The sequence below is a fragment of the Lathamus discolor genome, chromosome 20, assembly GCF_037157495.1.
Source record: "Lathamus discolor isolate bLatDis1 chromosome 20, bLatDis1.hap1, whole genome shotgun sequence".
NCBI lineage: Eukaryota > Metazoa > Chordata > Aves > Psittaciformes > Psittacidae > Lathamus > Lathamus discolor.
Genome location: NC_088903.1, coordinates 1,377,719 through 1,402,881, shown reverse-complemented (window position 1 = coordinate 1,402,881; position 25,163 = coordinate 1,377,719). Strand labels below are relative to the sequence as shown.

Here is a 25,163-nt window from a genome sequence, read left to right as displayed (position 1 = left end):
GTCACCCCTCAGTCTCCTCCTCTCCAAGCTAAAGAGACCCAGCTCCCTCAGCCTCTCCTCATAAGGGAGGTGTTCCACCCCCTTCATCATCTCCGTGGCTCTGCGCTGGGCTCTTTCAAGCAATTCCCTGTCCTTCTTGAACAGAGGGGCCCAGAACTGGACGCAATATTCCAGATGCGGCCTCACCAAGGCTGAGTGGAGGGGGAGGAGAACCTCTCTTGACCTACTATCCACACCCTTTCTAATGCCCCCTAAGATGCCATTTGCCTTCTTGGCCACAAGAGCACATTGCTGGCTCATGGTCATCCTCCTGTCCACCAGGACCCCCAGTGTGGGAATCGCCCAGAGACGAGCTCATCAGATGATGACCGACAAGTCTCGTTTATTGCTAAGCAGATGGATACTTACATACCTTGCTTGCATGTTTATAGTTTGGTTACAGAGAGATCATTGGCTCATAGCTTTTACATGTTACAAGATCATTGGTTTGTAGCTTCTACATTTTTGCAGCTACACCGTGCACCCCCCCACCAGCCTCCTTCTCATGCACTTATCACTTAGTGGCCTTGGCTGTGATTGGTCATAGTATGTTGCTGTTTGCCGGTGTCCTTCAGTTCCTCATTATCTGGCGTGAGAGGTTTGCACCATGTTCTACACAGATGTCTTGTTCCAGCTCGTTGATGGGAGCGTGACCTTTTGACCTTTTTCGACAAGCCAATCCTCCACAATTCCCCCTTTTTCTTTATAAAGGAATAAGGACTGAGTCAGGAGTCGTTGTAAACAAGCAGATCAACATTGCAAAGCATAACAAAGTAACAAACCCCCTATAACTATGAGACCTATAACAGCGAAGCAGCTTGTAAAGCAAACGTATATGCAGCTCTATGAAGTGAAACTTCTAAAATCAGCTAAATATTTCTGAAGCGCTATAAGCGGGTTACATAAAAGATAATTTGACAGACTATACAAAAAGTCTTTGTTTCAGCCAACTCTGGCGAAGATGCCTTATAGACTGACAACCACCACAATACAATTCTACTGTAGGGTCACACTGATGACAAAACTACAGAGTTATCGAAGCACTTGTTGTATCACCAATCTCAGTTGTACCACTATATGCCTGTGGCCATGGACCGGATCTAGGAGGGCGACCGTGCTCAATGAAAGCTCTGTGTTGACTAAGGAGTTCAGTTCTTCTATTAGTGGCTGTAGCGCTCGGCGCAAGCAACGCTCCTCCCGGGCCTGCGAGTCAGGGTCCATACACTAGCTCGGAGACGCCGTCACTGGAGCTTCTGCAACAGCCGGTCTTAGTCACTTGGATGGTACCCAGAAGGGTCCTGCAGGAGCACAAACACAGGCGTAACCATGGCCCAGATATATTACTTCTGCCGGTCCCTGCCACAAATCTGTATTAGGATCTCGATAGTACGCCTTAAAAGAAGGCTTTATCTTCTGCGCTTCTGTTTGTACAAAGTGCTTAATAACCGCTGGAGTTTGTTCATCACCAAAGATGCATAAATAATTTAACGTAATTTCACCCATATAATCAGCATCGATGACACCTGGAACAATGAATAGTCCTTTCAAGGCAGATGATGATCTCCCCAGTAGCAAGGCTAGTCTCATAGATTCTTTTAACAATTCTGGACCTAGCTGGACTTGAGCCTCCTTAGTGGAGAACTGTCCAGTTCCCATCAGGTGTTGTAATTGCACCCCAATCAGGGGATCTCCCTGGCCTCGCTGAACTGCAACTGCCTCTTGACAGGCTTCCTGCCAATACATGTTCCATAACAACAACTGCGAAGGGGTGAGGATTAATTTCAAAATACTTTTAATATAACAGCAAATCCGTTCCCCAAATACATGACAACATCTGCCTAGTGGGTTCAAACTGAATGCCTGTAGAAATAACAGTTTGCCTTTACTGAGATAGCAATTTCCAATTTAAGGGAGACATTTCAGCATTTACTGCCTGACCTTGAGCGTTAATCTGGTACTCAACAGGAAAGGCGAGAATCTTTTCCTGCAACGCCTGCAAACAATCAAAATCATTGTTTGACAGGGCCTCTCTCTGAATAGATTTCCAGTCTATCACCTGGATTCGCATTTGTCTACCTGTGCTCTGCAACTTTACCTTTTTTCCTTCTCTCCCCCCCCCCTTTTTTTTTTTTCGAAAGTTGTTCACTCTGCTTTGCACGGCTACAAACAGCAGCCTGCTCGGCAAGCAGCTACAGCTGCCTGCCTGCTTCAGCAGCAGCCATAAATACCTGTCAGCAACCACACTTTTGCGTTAACCCTTTCTTGCCTGAAATGTTAAACCACTACCTGTTAAAAACTTTTACATGAACACGATAACAAAAAAAATACATAGAACACCATCTGCTCTCATCACACACACACACACACATACGTATGCATATGGGATCCCACAAGCACATTTCACACAACTACAATATTTGAAACACAAAATCCAGACAATCGTTACTCGCACTACACAGTCCCACGTACAGGACATGGCACAAGGACTCTCTGAAGACTATCAGGAAACCAGCTCCAACAAGCATCATCGCAGTGTGAGGTGGCAGGCTCAGCCCTAGCGAGTGTCCCCACAGAAGCTCTGCCTCCCTCACATCGCATGAGGCTAGGGCTTTTATACTGATCAAAATGCACACTCATTCTGACACAGGTGGCCAGTCTATGTCAGAAGAAGTGGCCAGCAATATCTATAAAGGTTTCCAAGCATCAATAGAATCATAGACATTTGCTAACTTCTAGTACATGAGTATCACAGACAGACTGTATCAAATGAGTTGTATATGGGACCCCAAGTCCACGGTCCGTCACAGTCCGCTACAGTCCTCCCGATACCCCTGATAAGGGCATACGAGAGACCTTCCCACCACGGGTCTTGATCCAGCACATACATCACAGGGAAAGCACACAATACATCTGCATCCCACACCCATCTCGCTTCTCCCTTTACAGCTGTCCATTTATCATGAGGATCTGGGGGATATAAATTAGGCTTCTTTTCCGGCTCCATGTCAAAAGGATCATCCAGGTCAGCATCAGAATTAACAGGCGTCAGAACCTCAGGAGCAGCAACAGCAGCCTGATGAGCACGCACAGGCTCCTTCTTGGGGTCAATAGGGTCCGGGTCAAAAAGACTGTCTTCATCTCGGTCTTCAGACTTTGCAGCCGCGGTGGCAACTGGCAGAGGCTCAAGGGTGGCCAGGGGTGGCGGGGGGACACTGGGTTCCACGATCTCGCTTTTTGACTTTAACATCTCTAAAATAGTTCTCCAAATGACCAACAAATGTTTCACAGTGTCACTGCCCTCCGTGGCTGCGTTCTTCGGAGCTTTCCCGATCCCTGCTGTCTTCCCAGCCTTTTGTTTTAACAGGGTATTATATATAGCTTGCCAAATCTTATCTCCAAATTTTCACCATTCTGCTAATTCATGGACAGTGTGAGGGTTAACAAAACATCCCTTAGACTGCCCATAAGCTAACAGTCCCTGCAGCAATTTCTGCAGGTCGATCCCTTTAACCTGCCGCTTTTGTAAGAAGGCAGTAAATAAATCATACGCCGCTTGCCTTTCCATACCTTAGCGCGCTTGTTGCAGCCCCTTAAGGTTTCGGCGGCGCGTATCGGCCGGGCTCGTCTATACGGTCACCCAGGGTCCGGCGCTTAAAATCCTGAGATCTTGGCGCTTTGACCGTCCTGTGGCTGCGATCAGGACCCGAGCAGAACTTACGTCGTCCCACCGTGGGGTTCGAGGGATCACGCCGGGGTCACCATTTGTGGGAATCGCCCGGAGATGAGCTCATCAGATGATGACCGACAAGTCTCGTTTATTGCTAAGCAGATGGATACTTATAGACCTTGCTTGCACGTTTATAGTTTGGTTACAGAGAGATCATTGGCTTATAGCTTTTACATGCTACAAGATCATTGGTTTGTAGCTTCTACATTTTTGCAGCTACACCGTGCACCCCCCCACCAGCCTCCTTCTCATGCACTTATCACTTAGTGGCCTTGGCTGTGATTGGTCATAGTATGTTGCTGTTTGCCGGTGTCCTTCAGTTCCTCATTATCTGGCGTGAGAGGTTTGCACCATGTTCTACACAGATGTCTTGTTCCAGCTCGTTGATGGGAGCGTGACCTTTTGACCTTTTTCGACAAGCCAATCCTCCACACCCATTCAGCACAATTACCCATTCAGCACCGTTACCCGTTCAGCACCATTACCCATTATCCATTCAGCACCGTTACCCGTTCAGCACCAATGCCCATTCAACACCATTACCCGTTCATCACCGTTGCCCGTTCAGCACCGTTACCCATTCAGCACCATTACCCATTCAGCACCAATACCCATTCAACACCGTAACCCATTCAGCACCGTTACCCATTCAGCACCGTTACCCGTTCAGCACCATTACCCGTTCAGCACTGTTACCCATTCAGCACCCTTACGCTCAGCCCCTTGGACAGACCTCCCGTGGGTCAACACAGCCCCACAACACCAGCCCTTACACCCTGGGTTAGGTGCACGTGCCCATCCCACACCCTCCGCCACTGTCCCCAGGGGCCACCCATGTCCCCATCACCACCCTGGTACCCAGCAGTACCTGGTCCCCAGGGCTACCCTGGTCCTGGTGACCACCCTGGTCCCTGGGGACACCCCGATTCCCACATTAGTCCTAGGTGGCACCCTGGTCCTTGTTCCTACCATGGTCCCCATCACCACACTGGTCCCCAGAACAAGCCTGATCACCATCCCTGCATCCACCCTGGTCCTGGCGATGCTCCTCACACCCATCCCCAGTGGCCACTCTCAATCCTGTCCCAGCGGCCACCTTGGTCCCTGGGGGCATCCTGGTGGTCCCCCTGCTCCCCATCACCACTCTGCTCCTGATCATCCTCCTGGTCACAGCGGCCACCTTGAGCCCACGCCTGCCCCAAGCCAGGCAGCTCCTTACTTGTGCTGGAGGCTGCCGAGGTCCTGGCTGAGGTTGTCCCTCTGCGTCTCCGGATGGGCCTTGGCAGTGGCGAAGTGCTCCACGCGGCCCCGCAGCTCACGCAGCTCCTCCCCGTAGACGTCGGCCACACGCGAGGGCTCCTGGTCCCGCGCCTGGTTCAGCTCCAGCGCCAGCCCCCGGTTCTGCTGCTCCGGCAGCCGGACCTTCTCGACGGAGCTGGCGAAGCGGTCGTTGAGCTCCATCAGCTCCACCTTCTCCTTGCTGCGCGTCTCCCTGAACTCTGAGTTGAGCGCAGTGGCCAGCGAGAAATCCATCCTGCCCGTGCCCATGCGGGGACCCAGCCGGGTGCTGCGGGGCGCCCGGAGCCGCGCTGGGGAGCTGGCGGGGAGCACCCGGTGCAGCGGGGCGGCGGTGCCGGAGCGGCGGCTGTAGGAGGACAGGCGCTGGCTCTCCACGCCGATGGGATGGGCGCGATGCGCCAGGATGAGGGGTTTTATGGAGCCCCGTCCCCCCCGTCCCGCCGGCACTGGCCACTGGCCACAGAGCTGGAGGGATGGCACAAAACCCAGCCTCTGCGGCGCCTGCAGGGGTGAATGTGCCCTGGCACCCAGCCTGGGCACCGGGAACCGCCTGCCCCATCCACAGGCTCTGCTGGGATCCGGGGAGGGCCCGAGACAGCCGGCATGGGGAGCACAGAGCACGGCCATCCCTACCCATCCCTTCTCCATCCCCATCCCGGCTCCATCCCTACCCATGGGGCAGCCGGTGGGGTTTGCTGGGCGCAATGCCCTGGGGACACGGGGTGCTGGGTCCGAGGTGTCACAGGGTGCCCGCTGCAGTGCCAGGGCTGTGCCTGCACCCTGGGGATCCATCCAGCAGTGTCTTGAGGTGCTCAGGGTAGGGAGAGCCCCTGGGCAGGCTCAGGGGTGGGTGTGCACCCCCCCGCCATGCACACACACGAGGCTCTCCTGTGGTTCTGCCGCCTGATGATGCTGATGCTGACCTGGATGCTCCTTTGGAGCCGGGGCCTCTGGATCCGGGCAAGGAGCCTGGTTCACATCCCCCACATCCTTATGACAAACGGGCAGCTGTAAAGGGAGAAGGGAGAGGGGCAGGGATGCGGATGGACTGAGAGCTTTCCCGGTGGCGTGTGTGCCGGAGCAGGACCCGCCGTGGGAAGGTCTCTGCTATGCTCTTATGAAAGATACCAGGCGAATGGTGACGGACCATGGACCCGGGGCCCCATAGAGAGCTCTTTTGACAGGGTCTCTCTGGGATACTCACGTACCAGGGGCTGGCACATACAAATAGATCCATGTTGCCATCGACCCCTGGAGACTTTTCCAGCCTGATCGTCCATCCTCTCGGGGTCCTGGCGCCACGTTCTGTGCAGGGGGCTGTGGAGTGGCGTAATGATGGTCCGGGTTTTGTGTTTCAAACACTGCCATTGTGGGGAGTGTGCTTGTGTGATCCCATGCGTGTGTCTGTGTCTGTGTGCGTGTGTGTTGGTGGCAGGCAGTGTTCTGTGTGCTTTCTGTTGTCGGGTTCCCACATTAGTTTTTAAGGGGTTGGAAGCAACAGTGTGGCCCCCTCAGCTGTTGCATCACCGTGTGCAAAAGAAGCTGCCCCCCGATCCGCTTCCCAGCGCTCCAGCGGTGGCACGGCCGGGATGGACACCGGAGCCGTGCAGTGAAGGAAAACAAGCCCAAACCCTTTCCATCTATGGGAGCACTGGGGCAGTTTGTAGAGACCCCACAGACAAGGCCTAAAGAGCGCCTGCAACACGCGGGGCACACGGGAGGAGCCCTTCTCAGTGTGTTTAAAGTGACCTGGGGGTGAATCCAGGCCTGGGAGGAACGGATGGATCGGGTGACACCAGAGCTGCTAGCTGGAACAGCGAGAGGGGCAGCGCAGCCCCAGCTCCATCAGGCCCGGCACCTCCATCGGCTCCATCAGCTCCATAAGCTCCATCAGATCCATCACTTCCATCAGCCCCATCACCTCCATCAGCTCCATCAGCTCCATCAACTCCATCAGCCCCATCACCTCCATCAGCCCCATCAGCTCCATCAGCTCCATCAGCTCCATCACCTCCATCACCTCCATCAGCTCCATCAACTCCATCAGCCCCATCAGCTCCATCAGCTCCATCAGCCCCATCAGCTACATCAGCTCCATCACCTCCATCACCTCCATCAGCCCCATCAGCCCCATCAGCTCCATCAGCTCCATCAGCTCCATCAGCTTCATCAGCTCCATCACCTCCATCAGTTTTATCAGCCCCATCAGCTCCAACAGCCCCATCAGCTCCATCAGCCTCATTAGCTCCATCAGCTCCATCACCTCCATCAGTTTCATCAGCCCCATCAGCTCTATCACCTCCATCAGCTCCATCACCTCTATCAGCTCCATCAACTCCATCAGCCCCATCACCTCCATCAGCCCCATCAGCTCCATCACCTCCATCAGCTCCATCAACTCCATCAGCCCCATCAGCTCCATCACTTCTATCAGCTCCATCAGCTCCGTCAGCCCCATCACCTCCATCAGCCCCATCAGCTCCATCCCCTCTATCTGCCCCATCAGCTCCATCAGCCCCATCAGCTCCATCAGTTTCATCAGCCCCATCAGCTCCATCAGCCCCATCAGCTCCATCAGCTCCATCAGCCCCATTAGCTCCATCAGCTCCATCACCTCCATCAGTTTCATCAGCCCCATCAGCTCCATCACCTCCATCAGCTCCATCACCTCTATCAGCTCTATCACCTCTATCAACTCCATCAGTTCCATTAGCCCCATCAGCTCCATCAGCTCCATCACCTTCATCAGCTCCAACGCCTCTAACAGCTCCATCCCCTCCATCAGCTCCATCAGCCCCAACAGCCCCATCAGCCCCATCAGCTCCAACGCCTCCATCAGCTCCAATGCCTCCATCAGCTCCATCCCCTCCATCTGCCCCATCAGCTCCATCAGCCCCATCAGCTCCATCAGTTCCATTAGCCCCACCAGCTCAATCAGCTCCATCACCTTCATCAGCTTTATCACTTCCATCAGCTCCATCACCTCCATCAGTTCCATCAGCCCCATCAGCCCCATCAGCCCCATCAGCTCCATCACCTCCATCAGCTCCATCAGTTCCATTAGCCCCATCAGCTCCATCAGCTCCATCACCTTCATCAGCTTTATCACTTCCATCAGCTCCATCACCTCCATCAGTTCCATCAGCCCCATCAGCCCCATCAGCCCCATCAGCTCCATCACCTCCATGAGCTCCATCAGTTCCATCAGCTCCATCAGCTCCATCACCTTCATCAGCTTTATCACCTCCATCAGCTCCATCCCCTCCATCAGCTCCATCCCTTCCATCAGCCGCCAGCCAAGCAGCATCGGGGGGCAGGAGAAGAAGAAAACAAACCGAGACGACGCAGCCCTGGAACAGGAAGGAGCCAGTGCAGCTCCTGTGCTTCCAACCTGCTGGGCCCTTTAACCGCGGGGAATGGCCCAGCCGACTCCTGCGGTGTTAACACTGGGCCGCTTGCTCCTGCGGCTGCTGCACGCTCCTTGTGCATCAGGACGCCTCTGCCCTAAGGAAACCCTTCAACCTGCTGATAACCTGAGGGGTATTTGTGTCCTCCTGCCTACAGGTCCATGGCGGCTGCCTGCAGCGCTTGTCAAGCCTTGCCATGGGCTGGGCAGGGGAGTGGAGGAACCGGATGCCTCGGCTGCAGGAGCTGCCCGTGAATACCCCGAGCAGAAGGAGGCAGGAAGAGAGAAACGAATGATTGCAAAGCATCACTTGGGGGCAGCTGAAAGGTCACAGCTTCAATGTGTGTGCTTGTAACGTAGCAGTGAGCAGAGGCGGTGGTTTTGTTTGTACAGCACCTGTATTCACTGGCCAGGAGCTGATGAGAAACTGCACCTTGCATGGATTTGTCCCTTGTAAAAGAGGTGCTGGAGCGTGCACATTTGCAGCAGCTGCTAGAAACTGCTAAGGCAAAAGCCAGAGAGATTCCAACAGGATGGCAGTGTTCTAAAGCAGGCATCGAGAGCAGATCCATGGAACAAAACAGGGGCAGCTCAGGGTTAACCCCCAAGAACGCACAGTGAAAGTGTGGGATGTTTGGGATGTTTGGGATGCTGGATGGAGGACGGAGCTCCTGTACTGCGCCAGGGCAGCCAGATGTGTGCCTTGGCAAGGCAGCAAAGGGGGTCAGGGGGTGCAAGGGACAAGTGCGGTCCCAGGGTAGGGATGCTCAGAGCTCTCTGCCCCAGGCCTGGGGCTTTGCAAGCAGCCGGAGCAAGGGGGACACAGAGAGCAGGGCGGCAGCAGCAGGGTTTTAGCAAGGGGGGAACAGCACCGAAGCACCCAAAGCAGCAGGGGCTGGGCCTGCACTCCAGGACACGGCCCAGGCTGGACGCCCACAGCACAGCAAAGGGGCAGAAGGCACCCGCAGGAACCCCTGCATGAGCGGGGAAGCCACGATGGAGCTCAGCCCCAGGAGCAAGGGCCTTTGCCAGGCCCAAACCCAGCTCCCCCCAGGAGGGGGGCAAGAAGAAGCAGCCGATGTCTCTGCTCAGCCCTCTGCTTTGAACCAAACTATTTATGAACGACAATAAATCATCTGCTGCAAAACACATCCAGGGCTGGGCTGGGAATGGGGGACAGGGAAAGGGGGACAGGGAATGAGGACAAGGAATGGGGGACAGGGAATGGGGACAGGGAATGGGGGACAGGGAATGGGGACAGGGCAGGGACTTGGGGGTGACTGTGAGCAGAAGAAACACTTAAGGGGAGCGCTGTGGGGCTGCAAGGAAGACGCAGAGGAAGGAAGAAATCTGGTAACTGGGTTAGGGACATGGGGAGGGATCCAGGAGCCGTCAGCGCAAGAGCTTCATTGGCTGGGGGCGGGCGCAAGGGGTTGGGGACAGTTCCTTGGGTCTCCTCCTGCTGCCCTTCCGGGTGCTGTTCCCCCAGCGAGGCTCTGAGGAAGACAAGAGCAGAGAAACAGATGAGGCAGCTCCTGGGCAACAGCAGCAAACCCAGAGCCCCTCCTGAGGAGGATCCAAGCCTCCTCCTTCCCACCCCTCTCCAAGGACCCTTCCCAAGGCTGTGGCTGCAGGCAGGAACAGCAAACCCCAAACAGCCTCTTCCAGCAGCACCAAACATCCCATTCCCAGGTGTTTGCCCCCCCAGACTAGAACGGGGCTGGCACAGCAGCAGCTCGCCGAGGCAGGGAGCTCCCATCGGGGCTCCCTTCTCCTCTCCCATCCGCGGGGCCTTGCTCTGCATCCCCCCTTATCCCAGCTGCGGAAGCGCATCCGCCTCCTGGGCCGTCATCCCTGCGCACAGACCATAGAGGCTGGAGCTTTAAGAGCATCAAGATTCCACCACTAAACCGTGTCATGAGCACGGGTTCATGGAATGGGTTAGGCTGGGGAAGAGCTTAAAGCATCCAGGTGGAAGCAAGGGGCAGGGACGCCTTCCATTAGACCAGGTTGCTCCAAGCCCCATCCATCCTTCTCCATCCAACCCATGCCAGTGTCCCACCACCCTCATATGGAACAACTTCTCCTTATCTCAAGCCACACTCCCCTGTTCCAGTTGGAACCCATCACTCCTCATCCTACGGCTCCAATCCATGTGGAAGGTCCCTCTTCACGCCCAAATGATGAAGGAGAACCCTTCCATCCCCACAGGGGAGAGTGGCGGTCCCCTCCGGCGTTGCCATGGCCACCCATCCCCATCCTCATCCTCTCTCCTTCTCCTCCATAGGGTGACAGCGGCGGTCCCCTCATGTGCCGGGACAAGCGCGCCAACTTCTTCTGGGTTGTGGGGCTGACGAGCTGGGGCCGCGGCTGCGCCAGGGCCAACCATCCGGGGGTCTACACCTCAACGCAGCACTTCCATGAGTGGATCCTCTACCAGCTGGGGATGTTCCGCTCCGCGGGAGCCTCCGCCACGCCCCCGACATGGAGCCACCAGCACGTCTCCCACACTCCCACCCAGGAGACGATGCCGGCGCCCACGGCCTCCAGCATCAGTGGCTTCTGCTCGTTCCCGGTTCGGGTGCTGGTGGAATTCGCCACTCGGGTGCGGGAGTTGCTGCAGGGTCTAGGGGGGAAGAAGACTTGAGGAGCGGCATCGCCTGCAGTTGGCTTGAACTGCAGTAAAGTTGCCTCGTTTTCCCGTAGAGGGGACGCTTTGCACGCCCACCTCTTCTTCTGGTGCATGGGGAGGGATGGGGATGAGGGATGGAGGGCACAGTGGGAAGCGGGAGCTGGGAATCAGGGAATCAGCCAGGTTGATTCCTGATTCCTGATTCCTGATTCAATCAGGAGCATCAAGTCCGCTCATTGCCCTACCATCAAGCCGTGGCATGAAGAAGGAGAGGGGACAGCTTCCATTAGACCAATTTGCTCCATGCCCCATCCCTCCTTCTCCATTCAACCCATCCCAGTGTCCCAACACCCTCACTTCCTTATCTCCAACCTGAACTTCCCTGTTCCAGTTGGAACCCATCACCCTCCTCCCCACACCCAAATGATGAAGGAGAACCCAGCCTTCCATGGTTCTGTTTCATCCCTGCATCCAGCTGGAGCATCCTGCTTCCAGGCTTGGGATCTTCCCTTGGGACCTCACAAGTGTCGTGCTTTAAACCCAACTACAAACCTCGTTTGCTCACTTCTCCCCCCTTCTTGCCCTCCCCCTGCTCCTGGAGGGACGGAGAGGAGAATCAGAAAGAATGCAACTCCCACGGGTTGAGATGAGAACAGTTTAGTAACTAAGGTATAACACAAATCACTGCTGCTACCACCAATAATAATAATGATAAAGGAAATAACAAGGGGGAAAATGCAACACCTCAACGCCAGCCGACCAATAACTCGCCCCAGTCCCCCCAGCAGAGCACCGACCGATGCCTCCTCCAACCCTGCAGTCCCAGCCCTTCCGGGTAACTCCCAGTTACATCCTGGCATTGCCGTGCTGTGGTATGGAATACCTCTTGGGCTAGTTTGGGTCAGGTGTCCTGTCTCTGCTTCCTCCCGGCCTCCCCTCCTCCCTGGCAGAGCAGGAGGCTCACAAAGTCCTTGGCCAGACCAAACATTTGAGCAGCAACTGAAAACATCGGCGTTATCAGCGCTGTTCCCAGGTGTCGTGGTTTAAACCCAACCACAAACCTCTTTTACTCACTACCCCCCCTTCTTGCCCTCCCCCTGCTTCTGGGGGGACGGAGAGGAGAATCAAAAAGAATGCAACTCCCACGGGTTGAGATAAGAACAGCCCAGTAACTAAGGTATAACACAAATCACTGCTGCTACCACCAATGATAATAATGCTAAAGGAAATAACAAGAGGAAAGAATACAACACCTTAACACCAGCCGACCAATAACTCACCCCACTCCCCCCAGCCGAGCACCGACCGATACCTCCTCCAACCCTGCAGTCCCTCTACCCCTTCCGGGTCACCCTCCGTTACATCCTGGGCATGACGTGCTGTGGTATGGAATACCTCTTTGGCTAGCTTGGGTCAGGTGTCCTGTCTCTCCTTCCTCCTGGCCTCCCCTCCTCCCTGGCAGAGCATGAGGCTCAGAAAGTCCTTGGCCAGACCAAACATTCGAGCAGCAACTGAAAACATCGGCGTTATCAGCACTGTTCCCAGGCCAAAAGATCAAAGCACAGCACTGTACTAGCTCCTAAGAAGGAGAAAAATGACTGCTGCTGCTGAACCCAGGACATTCAGAAAAATCGATTTGCCACTGCTGTCCCAGAGAACTTCCTCACCCGATTGTCCCAGTTTGATTTCTGTTTTCAGCCAATGAGTTTCATTATGTTCCTCCTGAACCAGCTTCCAGAGTGGATTATAGGCAATTACAGTGGGCCCATCAGCTATCTGAACCCAGCCCTCTTTGTTTTCCTGTCTTTTCAGATCTTCAGTCAGCTTTTCATCCCCTTTTGAATATCTGGGTTCAGATTTCCCAGTTGTCCGTTTGCCGTCAGGGATTAAGGACATGATTTTACCTTGTTCAGATGCTCGTTTGGCTTCCAAATCGGCCAAATTAGTTCCAATTTCCTGATCAGGGTCACCGTGTTGATGCCCTCTACAATACATAACAGCTCCTTCCTCAGGCAGCCGAACAGCAGTTTCTGCAGCACGTTTAATCTGTTTCCCTTGGCTGTTCAAAAGCCCTCGTTCTTTCCAGATGGCTCCGTGTGCATGGACCACACCAAACGCGTATTTAGAATCAGCCCAAATATTGATCCTTTTGTCTTTAGCCAGTTCCAGGCTCTCGATAATGCTGTTATTTCTGCCTTCCGGGCAGAGGGGTTTGCTGGTAAAGGTTTAGCTTCTGTTACCTGTCAAGCGGTGGTAAGGGCATATCCTGCCTTTCGATCACCCTTTTTCATGGAGCGGTTCCCATCAGTAAACCAAGAACCAAATCTGGTCGGCTCCAATGCGCAGTCTCTCCAGTGGCCAAGCACTCGTGTGTTAGTGGTTCTGTCGATTGTTCCTGCAGAAAGGATGCTGGGTTCACCACATCGGTGACCACAATTTCTATATCATCCTGTTCCACAGGGGTGGCCTGGTACTTTGAAAACCGTGAAGGAGATAACCAGTGGGCTCCTTTCTGTTCCAGGGCTGCCGATACAACATGGACACCAGTACAGTCATCTTCTGTCCCAAGGAGAGTTTGCGGCCTCTTCCGTATTCATGAGAACCGCCGCCACAGCCCTCAGGCATCCGGGCCGTGCTCTGCTCGCTTCATTCAGCTCTTTCGCAAACGATGCCACTGCCCTTTTCTAGGGTCCCTGAGCCAGGACCCCCGAGGCTGTTCCTTGTTTTCCATCAGAATACAGCCAACAGGGTTGGTTTGCATCCGGAAGTCCCAGAGCTGCAGCTCTCATTTGCTCTCTTCCTGAATTTCCAAAAGCCCCCTCTGCTGCATCAGTCCGTTCCAAAGAGGGAGGGTTTCCTTTTAACAGTTCCTAGCGTGGTCCTACCAGAACACCGTAATCGTGGATCTCAAGTCTGCCCCATACCGTCATTCCCGGGAACATCCGGAGCTCCTTGACGGTCAACGGTCGTGGAGTTTGACAAAGGGCTTCTTTTCCGGCGATTCCAAGTTCTCTCTGTCCTCCTGTTACTTCATATCCTAAGGAGGAAACTCGGGTTTGAATTAGTTGGGCCTTTAATCTGGATCCCCGATAACCGTTCAGTCCCAGGAGCTTCAAGAATCCCACCATCCCCTGGACACGTTCTTCCTCTGTTCCTGGGGCAGTTCATAGGGCGTCCCCATATTGTACCAGAGTCCCCGTCTGAGTGGGTGGCTTCCATGATTCTGGCTGTGTGTGCACTGATTTCCAAACATGGCTGGACTGGTTTGAAACCCTTGAGGTAAAACCGTCCAAGTTAATTGGGTTTGTGGGGTGTTCTTGGGAGCGGGCATGGTTGGATTGGGCTTGGAGCATCCTGCTCTATGGAAGGTGTTCCTGCCCATGGAAGGGGTTGGAGCTGGAAGAGCTTTAAGGTGCCTCCAACCCAACCCGTTGCATGACTCCAGGATTCCATGACTCCGTGATCCCACACCTCTGTGCTGCAGTGTGGATGTTCTCTGGTGTATGGATCTTGGGAAGCAGCTGGTGGCAGAAGGGAGCTCCACAGCATGCCACAAGCAGAGCATCCCAGAGGGATTCAGAGCATCCCACAAGCAGAGCATCCCAGAGGTATTCAGAGCATCTCATAGGGCTCCAGAGCATCCCAGAGGTATTCAGAGCATCCCATAGGGCTCCAGAACATCCCACAGGGATTCAGAGCATCCCACAAGCAGAGCATCCCATAGGGATTGAGAACATCCAACAAGCTGAGCAACCCATAGGGATTCAGATCATCCCACAAACAGAGCATCCCATAGGGTTTCAGAGCATCTCACAAGCAGAACATCCTACAGGGATTCAGGTCATCCCACAGGCAGAGCTTCCCATAGGTATTCAGAGCATCCCACAGGCAGAGCATCCTATAGGGACTCAGAGCATTCCACAAGCAGAGCAGCCCATACGGATTCACAGCATCCCACAAGCAGAGAATCAATCCCATGGGGATTCATAGCATCCAGTAGGTCTCCAGAGCATCCCACAGAGCTCCAGAGCATCCCACAGGGATTCAGAGCATCCCATAGGGCTCCAGAGCATCCCATAGGGACTCAGAGCATTCCACAAGCAGAGCAGCCCATACAGATTCAGAGCATCCCACAAGCAGAGCATCCCATTCGGATTCACAGCATCCCACAAGCAGAGAATCAATCCCATAGGGATTCACAGCATCCCACAGGGATCCAGAGCATCCCACAGAGCTCCGGAGCATCCCAGACGGATTCAGTGCATCCCACAAGCAGAGCATCCCACAGGGCTCCAGAGCATCCCATAGGGATTCAAATCACCCCAAGCCCATCAGAACACCACCCGACGCAATTTCATACGCAAGGGTCCTGAAGGCTTGACCTGCCATGTCTTCTCTGGCTCTGGTCCTTTCTTTATTCTTGAGTAATGTATTCAAGCAGGTTGTTCCTTTATCTTCACTGCTGTAAAGGTGGTCAGTAATCTCTGGTACGGTCCGCTCCACTTCTCCTGTAGAGGATCTCCAGAAAAATTCTTAACATAAACCCAGTCTCCAGATCTGAAAGGGTGGATCGGATAATCCAAACCTCTTGCTCTTGTCCCTACTATTCTCTTATTTATCTCTTCCAATTGTTTTCCTAAATTAATCAAAAACTGTTGTAGATAGCCTTCTCTCACTTCCTGAAGACTTTCCCCTGTAAACTGGGACTGATATCGCCTTCCATACAAAATCTCAAATGGGCTAACCTCTTCTTTTGACCGAGGTTTAGTTTGAATTCTTAATAGAGCCAGTGGTAACGCCTGGTACCAATATAAATTTGTTTCCGGACATATTTTACTAATCTGTTTAATCAGATGGTTCATCTTTTCTACTTACCCACTGGCCTGAGGCCTGTATGGAACACGTAGTTGCCAATCAATTTCAAATTTTTTTGCTAATTTCTTGTGACAATTTTGCACTAAAGTGTTAACCTCAGTCTGAAGAAATTGCCTCTGGTACTCCAAAATGAGGTATGATCTCGTTAAATAATATTTTAATCGCTTGTCTTGCATTATTTATCCTACAAGGGAATGCTTCTGGCCAGCCTGAAAAAGTATCCTTTAACACCAACAAATATTGATAACCTCCTTTTCTTGATAATTCAGAAAAATCTGTTTGCCACTGCTGTCCCAGATAACTTCCTCTCACAATTGTCCTAATTTGATTTCTATTTTCACTTTTAGGATTATTCTTAAGACATAGCTAACATTGTTTTGTCACTTACTGAACTATAGTATATAGATTTCTTCCTACAATTTGTTTGTTTAAGTGTTTATACAAAGAGTTACTATCACAATGAGTTTTATTATGTCCCCCCTGAACTAACTTCCAGAGTTGGTTATAGGGGGTTACAATTCTCCCATCAGGTATCTGAACCCCACCCTCTTTATTTTCCTGTCCTTTTAGATCTTGAATCAATTTTCTATCCTCTTTTGAATACCTAGGTTTAGATTTCTCAATTGTTAGTTTGCCATCAGGGATTAAGGACATGATTTTAGATTGTTCAGCTGCTCGTTTGGCTTCAAAATCGCCCAAATTATTTCCAATTTCCTGATCAGAGTCACCTTGATGTCCTTTACAGTACATAATAGCTACTTGTTCAGGTAGCTGAACAGCTTCTAGTAATTGTAGAATTTCTGTAGCATGTTTAATCTGTTTCCCTTGTGTATTCAAAAGTCCTTGCTCTTTCCAGATAGCACCACGTGCATGGACCACACCAAATGCGTATTTAGAATCAGTCCAAATATTTATCCTTTTATCTTCAGGCAGTTCCAGGGCTCTCGTTAATGTTATTATTTCTGCCTTCTGGGCAGAGGTGTTTGCTGGTAAAGGTTTAACTTCTATTACCTGTGAAGTGGTGGTAACGGCATATCCTGCCTTTCGTTCACCTGCTTTCGTTCATGAAGCTACTACCTCAGTAAACCGAGAATCAGCACCTTCCAGAGGTTTTTCTCTCAAGTCAGGTCGGCTCAAATACACAGTCTCTATGGTGGCCAAGCAATTGTGTGTTAGTAGTTCTGTCAGTTGTTCCTGAAGAAAGGATGCTGGATTCACCACATCGGTGACCACAATTTCTATATCATCCTGTCCCACAAGGGTGGCCTGGTATTTTAAAAACCGTGAAGGAGATAACCAGTGGGCTCCTTTCTGCTCCAGGACTGCTGATACTGCATGGGACACTAGCACAGTAATCTTCTGTCCCAAGGTGAATTTGCGAGCCTCTTCAATATTTATGATGACTGCGGCCACAGCCCTCAGGCATCCGGGCCATCCTTTGCTCGCTTCATCCAGTTGTTTTGAAAAATATGCCACTGCCCTTCTGTATGGTCCTAGTTTCTGAGCAAGGACCCCCAAGGCTATTCCTTGTTTTTTATAGGAATATAGCCTAAAGGATTTAGTCATATCTGGAAGTCACAGAGTTGCAGCTCTCACTGGCTCTGTTTTTAAATTTTTAAAAGCCCCTCTGCTGTATCAGTCCGTTTTAAAGAGGGAGGGTTTCCTTTCAACAGTTCATATAGTGGTCTTACCAGAGCACCATAATCATGGATCCAAAGTCTGCACCCATCCGGTCATTCCCAGGAATGCCTGGAGCTCCTTGGTGGTTGACGGTCATGGAGTCTGACAAAGGGCTTCTTTTCTAGCAGCTCCAAGTTCTGTCTGTCCTCCTGCTATTTCATATCCTAGGTAGGAAACTCAGGTTTGGATTAGTTGGGCCTTTCATTTGGATACCCAATAACCATTCAGTCCCAGAAAATTGAATAATTCCACTGTCCACTGGATACATTCTGCCTTTGTTTCTGTAGCAATTAATAGGTCATCCACATATTGTAACAGAGTCCCGTCTGAGTAGGTGGCTTCTGTGATTCTAGTTCTCGTGCTAGCTGATTTCCAAACATTGCTGGACTGTTTTAAACTCTTTAGGTAATACTGCCCAAGTTAACTGAGTTTCCCTTTCTGTGTCAGGATTTTCCCATTCAAAAGCAAATAACTTTGGCTTTCTTTGGCCAATGGTAAGCAAAAGAAAGTGTCCTTTAAGTCCAGGACGGCAAACCATTTCTGATTATTATTCAGTTTAGCCAATAAGTCATACAAATTAGCTACTACTGGACGAATATACTCTGCTGTTTTGTTGATTGCCCTGAGATCTTGAACCAATCTGCACCTTTTGCCATCATATTCCTTTAGTGTCCAGATAGGAGTGTCATATTCCAAGTCACATTCAATTAATAATCTATATTTTAAAATGTATCAGTGATCGTTGATTCCCTTTGATCTTCTAATTTTGAGGGATATTGTTTTATTCTAATTGAGCAAGGCTCCCCCTCCTTTTTATTGACACTTTAAGAGGCAAAGCATTTTTCGCCTTACCTGGAACTTCAGGTGCCCATACTCCCAGATATACCTGATTAAGTTTTTCTTCTATTGCAGGGAGGTCCTCCTGTTTGCTTTTCTGCTGAATTAAAGATAAACTCAAAACTGCAATTAATTGATTATTTTTAACTCTAAATTCCATTTTGCCTTCTTTAAATGTTGCTTCTCACCCTAATAAAGATTTTAGAGAATTTGGCATGCATAAAAATTTATGCATTCCTATTTGTTTTCCCAATTTGTACTTTAAAGGTTTCAGAAAGAATGCTTCACTTTTTTTTTTTTCCTGGGGGCCAGTAGCTCCCACATCTGTAGCGAATTCTTTTCTCTCTGATTTAATACCAAATAACTTGCTCCTGTAATTGCTAAAATTCCACTTTATTTCCTCTAGTCCCTAGTTTTAATTTAACCAGTGGATCTGGTAAGGTAGATTCCCCAGGTCCCCGTCAGTCTAGTTGCAATTCAGTCACCGGATCCACCCCATGGCACTGCCCCCCCACCCAGGGCAGTCTCACTTCCAGCGTCCAAACTCCCCACAGCCCGCACACCGATCCGCTTCCACAGAAGAGCCCACTCCCCCACCTCTGCCCGACATCCCTCCTCCCAGGCTCAAACACAGGAGCTGCTCGAGCTCCCCTCCTTTCCCCCTTGGTTTTCCCTTTTGTTTTTTATCTCACAGTTGCTCACCCTGCTCTGCAGAGGCTGCAGGTGCCTGCCTCTGCAACAGCACTTCTGCTTTAACCCTTTCCTAACTCTGAATGTGAATCTGCCGCTTTTTGCCAGTGGCAGCAATCTCTTCCTCCTTATCAATATCAGATAGGACAGGTGCAGAGGGTGCTCCTCTCAGAGGTACCTGTGACACATAATTTCCCAACCTACCTTCCTGATTACTGTTTTTTTACTTTAAACATCTTTCCCCAATATCACAGGCTGAGCAGCATCTCTCCATCTTAACTTTCAGTTTTTCCCTGTCCTTTTCCAAAGCGAAAATTAAGGGATCTGGCAGAGCTATATTAATTCTGCATTCAGTCCCTCACTCCACGTGGTTTCTTAAAGTGAAAAACACATCTGCATACATTACTTCATCCCATATTCCTTGCCACCTCAAAACAACATTAATTGTAACAATATATTATAGTTCAGAGTTCCATTTTCAGGCCATTTTCCCTGATTTTCCAAAATATACAAAGGCCACCATCGGTTACAATATTTTACCAATGTTTTCTTATTTACCGAGCCCCCAGGAGACCCTCCAAGTTACTTCCAGTGTGCCAAAATGCACCCTAAAAGACTCTTTTTCAAGATCTCTTCACTCTGCTGACTTTCCATTATCAGTCTCACATTCACACACACACACGGGATCCCACAGACACACTGCACACAGTTACAACCCTGGAGACAGAGACTAAAATTCTATCAAACAAACAACAGTTAATAACACAGTTATAGCATCCTGTCACCAATACCAAAGCACACGACCAAAATCCTTAACGTAACAAGCCACAAAATAAATCAAATACCAACAAGATCCAAAACCATTTCCACAAGACACCCCCTGCGTCTTGTAGGACCCAAACCACAAGAAGCCCCCTGCTTCTTGTGGGTGTATACCAGACGGACGCTAGCAGCCGGGTATTCGCCTTTACCCACGAGATTTCCTATCTCGATTTACGGAAGGCTTCCAAACCTTGCGTACGCTTACCAAACCAACCCAATTACCAATGCAGTCTTTATGCAAGATGCCCCTGCACCTTACAGACCATACAAAAGAAAAGAATACCTTTGATGAAGATGGTCCTTGTCTGCTCCTGCAGTGATCCGAATGAGTCGAGGGGTCCCTCCGGGAAAAATTCCCGAGGGCCCTAGGGAGCCCTGTCCTCAGTGGGTCCTGCAGCCGAGCAGAGAGGGTCCCATCTGGGTCGCCAGATTGATTGGGAGAAAACTCCAGGAACAAACTTGCCAGCAAAGTTTTCAAGCTGACAAGCAGGTATTCTTTATTGCGGCGCCGGGAGACACGGGGGAGAGCTCCTCCTAACGTGTGTCTCTCTGTTGCTCCACAGGCTGTCCTTATCTAGTCCCTGGGCACACATACATTACGTCATTTTCCAGAAAGCTCCCCGCATGCGTACAGAATTGTGGCGGTGGTCTCTGAGGGTCGTTTACTTCCTCCAACAATCTTCATCACTTCTGGCAGCCTTTGGAGCATGCGCAGTAGATGCTCATACCAGTTTAATTGGTTCGTTAGCACAGGAGACATAATAATCCTCCTATCCTCCTACTTATCAGTTAGTTTAACTGTAGCCCATCCTGGACACCTGCCATTCCCAGATACTCCTTATCCCTGTGTCCTGCTCTTCTAGCCTGTTTTTCTTAAAACTCTGTCAACTACAACAATTTATCTTGCACAAGAATGCTCAGTGTGTTCTCCAGCTGCACTCTATTTTTTTTCTATGAACCATGCACTTTAGTAATTTTCCATTGCTACTGTTACAAAGCCATCAAACTTAGCATTACTTAAAACTGATTCTAAAGGTTTTTATATTCCATTTTGTGATTTTCTGTCCCCCTTGTTTCACTCCTTCCCACCCCTCTCCAAGGACCCTTCCCAAGGCTGTGGCTGCAGGCAGGAACAGCAAACCCCAAATGGCCTCTTCCAGCAGCACCAAACATCCCATTCCCAGGTGTTTGCCCCCCCAGACTAGAACGGGGCTGGCACAGCAGCAGCTCGCCGAGGCAGGGAGCACTCCCAGCGCCCATCACGCTGCAGGGAAAGGGCTTCCCTGGGTGCCTGCCTGGGTGCGGAGGAGCACAGGGCTCACCTGGGATGCGGGAGGGCTGCACACAGCCCTTGCTGCTGCGCTGCAGTTGGGCAGTGCAGCTCTGGAGCCCCCCCGGGCACGGCAGGGCGACGCTGGCACAAGGGAGCTCCAAGGCATCCCACAAGCAGAGCATCCCACAGGGATTCAGAGCATCCCATAGGGCTCCAGAGCATCCCATAGGGATTCAGAGCATCCCATAGGGATTCAGACCATCCAACAAGCAGAGCATCCCATGGGGATTCAGATCATCCCACAAGCAGAGCATCCCATAGGGATTCAGACCATCCAACAAGCAGAGCATCCCATAGGGATTCAGAGCATCCCACAAGCAGAGCATCCTACAGGGACTCAGAGCATTCCACAAGCAGAGCAGCCCATACAGATTCATAGCATCCCACAAGCAGAGAATCCTATAGGGATTCATAGCATCCCACAAGCAGAGAATCAATCCCATAGGGATTCAAAGCATCCAATAGGGCTCCAGAGCATCCCACAGAGTTCCGGAGCATCCCAAAGGGATTCAGTGCCTCCCACAAACAGAGCATCCCACAGGGCTCCAGAGCATCCCACAGAGCTCCAGAGCATCCCATAGGGATTCAAATCACCCCAAGCCCATCAGAACACCCCGGTCTCAGCATGCCCCCACACACCATGGAACCCCTCATGGTCACGCCCCACTCCCCCCCACTGAACCCCCCCCCCCATGGAACCTGCCTCTCTATGACATCAGCACCAGCTCCAAGGGACCTGCATCCAGCACCCGTGTCCCTGGGGCAGTTGTGCTTTGGGTGCAGTGGTGCTTGCAGCTCCTTGTTGTCACCCTTAGCGGTGCTGGCAGCGATGGCTTTGCTCCGTGCCATCATCCTGCTGGCCTCAGCCTGGCTGGTGCGAGGCTCCTGGGACAGCTGTGGGTGAGTGGCCCCGGTGCTCCTGGTATTCCATAGGGAGATGCTGCTGCTCCCAGCCAGGGGCACACCAGTGGAATGGTGGGATTGGGGGAGCCCCACTTCCTTGCCATCACCCCATGTGGCAGCACAGCGCAGCTATGGGGCACCCCATAGGGTCCCTTGTACCTGCAGCACCAATGGGGTGGGACCATGCTCGCCCTTCATCGCTAACCATCAAGTGTTGGGCTTCTGCTTCCAGAGGCACTTGCGGTACCCGTCCCATGGCTGATTACTATGGGACGTCACGCATCGTCGGAGGCGTGGATGCGCAGCAGGGCGCCTGGCCATGGATCGTCAGCATCCAGTTCCCCAGGGGCACCGGCTCCTCGCACATCTGCGGGGGGTCCCTCATCACCCCCCAGTGGGTCCTCACGGCTGCTCACTGCTTCGTCGGGCAAAAGTAAGGCAGAGGAGGGATTCCAGCCTTAGGGAATAGCCCAGGAGCAGCTCCCATCCCGTCCGATTCCCCATCCTGGATGCACTGGGAAGAGCGCACAAGAGAAGGCTGCTTCCAGCTTGACAGCCCTTGAGCCTAAGGCACCCTGGGGCAGTGCTTTCCTTTGGGAAGCACCAGGAATGTGACTCGTTCCCACCCCTCTTCTCCATAGAATGGATTAGAATGGCACAGAATGGCATGGAATGAGATGGAATGGAATGGCACGGGATCGAATGGATCATGGAATCGGCTGGGTTGGGTTGGAAAGGAGCTTGGGATCACCCACTTCCAACCCCTTGCCATGGGCAGGGATGCCTTCCGTAAAGCAGCTTGCTCCAAGCCGGCCTTGAGCACTGCCAGGCATGGAGCATTCAAACCTTCTCCGTCCATGCCATCCCAGTGCCCCAGCACCCTCCCAGGGAATCCCTTCCTTATCTCCAACCTGCAAGTCCCTGTCGGAACCCATCAGCCCTTGTCCTACGGCTCCAACCCCTGCTCTTCCACTCCCTCCCAGCTTCACCACAGATTGGTTCGTGATGGTCGGAATCACGGACCTAGCTTGGGCCAATGCCGAGACCCAGAAGCGGTGGATACGGCAGGTTGTGGTCCATGAATATTACACCGGCATCTCCGGCGGCTTCGACATCGCCTTGGTGGAGCTGGACCAGCCGGTGCAGTGCGGGTACCACGTGCAGCTGGCCTGCGTGCCCGATGCGACGCTCAGGCTATCCCAGCTCTCCGAGTGCTTCATCAGCGGATGGGGCGCGAGGGAGGCCAGAAGTGAGTGCCCGACGGCCCCGTTGGCCTTGGAATGCTGGGTCATGGGTTCATGGAATGGGATGGAAGGGAGGGTAAAGCTCATCCAGGCCTATTGGAGGTTGCTCCAACTGGGGAAGGAGCAAACCAGCCTTCTCCATCCAACCCATCCCAGTGTCCCACCGCTTCATTCTGTTCAACCTGAGCATTTCTGGTTGAGCTGGAGACCATCAGCCCTTGTCCCATCGCTGAAGGTCCCTTCACGTCCTCCTTATGTTGAGGATACTGAGCAAAGAGGATGCAGCCCAGGCCGTGGGGGGGGGGGGGTGTTGATGGATCCCATTGAGCTTCTCAGCCCCCAATACCCCAAAGCCATCCCTTGTACCCCCAGCCCTGACCCCCTTTGTGTCCCCACAGCGGGGGCATCGTCCCCATCAGCCCTGCAGGAGGCCAAGGTCCGCCTCATTGATGTCAAGCTCTGCAACAGCACCAATTGGTACCGAGGGGCCATCAAGAGACACAACCTCTGTGCTGGGTACCCGCAGGGAGGCATCGACACCTGCCAGGTAGGGATGTGCCATCGGGGCTCCCTTCTCCTCTCCCATCCGCAGGGCCTTGCTCTGCATCCCCCCTTATCCCAGCTGCGGAAGCGCATCCGCCTCCTGGGCCGTCATCCCTGCGCACAGACCATAGAGGCTGGAGCTTTAAGAGCATCAAGATTCCACCACTAAACCGTGTCATGAGCACGGGTTTATGGAATGGGTTATGTTGGGAAGGACCTTAAAGCATCCAGGTGGAAGCAAGGGGCAGGGACGCCTTCCATTAGACCAGGTTGCTCCAAGCCCCATCCATCCTTCTCCATCCAACCCATGCCAGTGTCCCACCACCCTCATATGGAACAACTTCTCCTTATCTCAAGCCACACTCCCCTGTTCCAGTTGGAACCCATCACTCCTCATCCTACGGCTCCAATCCATGTGGAAGGTCCCTCTTCACGCCCAAATGATGAAGGAGAACCCTTCCATCCCCACAGGGGAGAGTGGCGGTCCCCTCCGGCGTTGCCATGGCCACCCATCCCCATCCTCATCCTCTCTCCTTCTCCTCCATAGGGTGACAGCGGCGGTCCCCTCATGTGCCGGGACAAGCGCGCCAACTTCTTCTGGGTTGTGGGGCTGACGAGCTGGGGCCGCGGCTGCGCCAGGGCCAACCATCCGGGGGTCTACACCTCAACGCAGCACTTCCATGAGTGGATCCTCTACCAGCTGGGGATGTTCCGCTCCGCGGGAGCCTCCGCCACGCCCCCGACATGGAGCCACCAGCACGTCTCCCACACTCCCACCCAGGAGACGATGCCGGCGCCCACGGCCTCCAGCATCAGTGGCTTCTGCTCGTTCCCGGTTCGGGTGCTGGTGGAATTCGCCACTCGGGTGCGGGAGTTGCTGCAGGGTCTAGGGGGGAAGAAGACTTGAGGAGCGGCATCGCCTGCAGTTGGCTTGAACTGCAGTAAAGTTGCCTCGTTTTCCCGTAGAGGGGACGCTTTGCACGCCCACCTCTTCTTCTGGTGCATGGGGAGGGATGGGGATGAGGGATGGAGGGCACAGTGGGAAGCGGGAGTTGGGCATCAGGGAATCAGCCAGGTTGGGAAAGACCTTCAGGAGCATCAAGTCCAATCATTGCCCTACCATCAAGCCGTGG

At 52.6% G+C, this 25,163-nt stretch overlaps 3 protein-coding genes across 3 annotated transcripts in view; 1 reads left to right on the top strand and 2 right to left on the bottom strand.

Moving 5' to 3' along the window:
- The window catches only part of LOC136024280 (acrosin-like), a 67,462-nt gene extending 51,715 nt beyond the window's left edge, over positions 1 to 15,747 (bottom strand). Inside the window, exon 1 of the mRNA XM_065699497.1 lies at positions 15,486 to 15,747. The gene's annotated coding sequence lies outside the window, so the exon portion shown is untranslated. The remainder of the gene's footprint in view (positions 1 to 15,485) is intronic.
- LOC136024278 (glial fibrillary acidic protein-like) lies at positions 4,894 to 5,692 on the bottom strand. The gene has a single exon (XM_065699495.1). It carries the CDS (start codon positions 5,690 to 5,692, stop codon positions 4,982 to 4,984), a length of 711 nt encoding a protein of 236 aa, XP_065555567.1. The 3' UTR covers positions 4,894 to 4,981.
- Positions 15,748 to 22,455: 6,708 nt separating the features above from the next.
- Positions 22,456 to 24,987, top strand: LOC136024277 (acrosin-like). The gene is made up of 4 exons (XM_065699494.1): positions 22,456 to 22,676; positions 23,227 to 23,492; positions 23,886 to 24,034; positions 24,578 to 24,987. Exons 1-4 carry the CDS (start codon positions 22,498 to 22,500, stop codon positions 24,935 to 24,937), a joined length of 954 nt encoding a protein of 317 aa, XP_065555566.1. The 5' UTR covers positions 22,456 to 22,497; the 3' UTR covers positions 24,938 to 24,987.
- Positions 24,988 to 25,163: the final 176 nt, after the last annotated feature.

Bases quoted from the DNA above. Each gene is read 5' to 3' on its own strand.
- LOC136024278 (XM_065699495.1), bottom strand. From the start codon at position 5,692: ATGGCCGTGCTCTGTGCTCCCCATGCCGGCTGTCTCGGGCCCTCCCCG.
- LOC136024277 (XM_065699494.1), top strand. From the start codon at position 22,498: ATGGCTGATTACTATGGGACGTCACGCATCGTCGGAGGCGTGGATGCG. The intron at 22,677-23,226 runs GTAAGGCAGAGG...ACTCCCTCCCAG, and splicing joins CACTGCTTCGTCGGGCAAAA to CTTCACCACAGATTGGTTCG. The intron at 23,493-23,885 runs GTGAGTGCCCGA...GTGTCCCCACAG, and splicing joins GGGCGCGAGGGAGGCCAGAA to CGGGGGCATCGTCCCCATCA.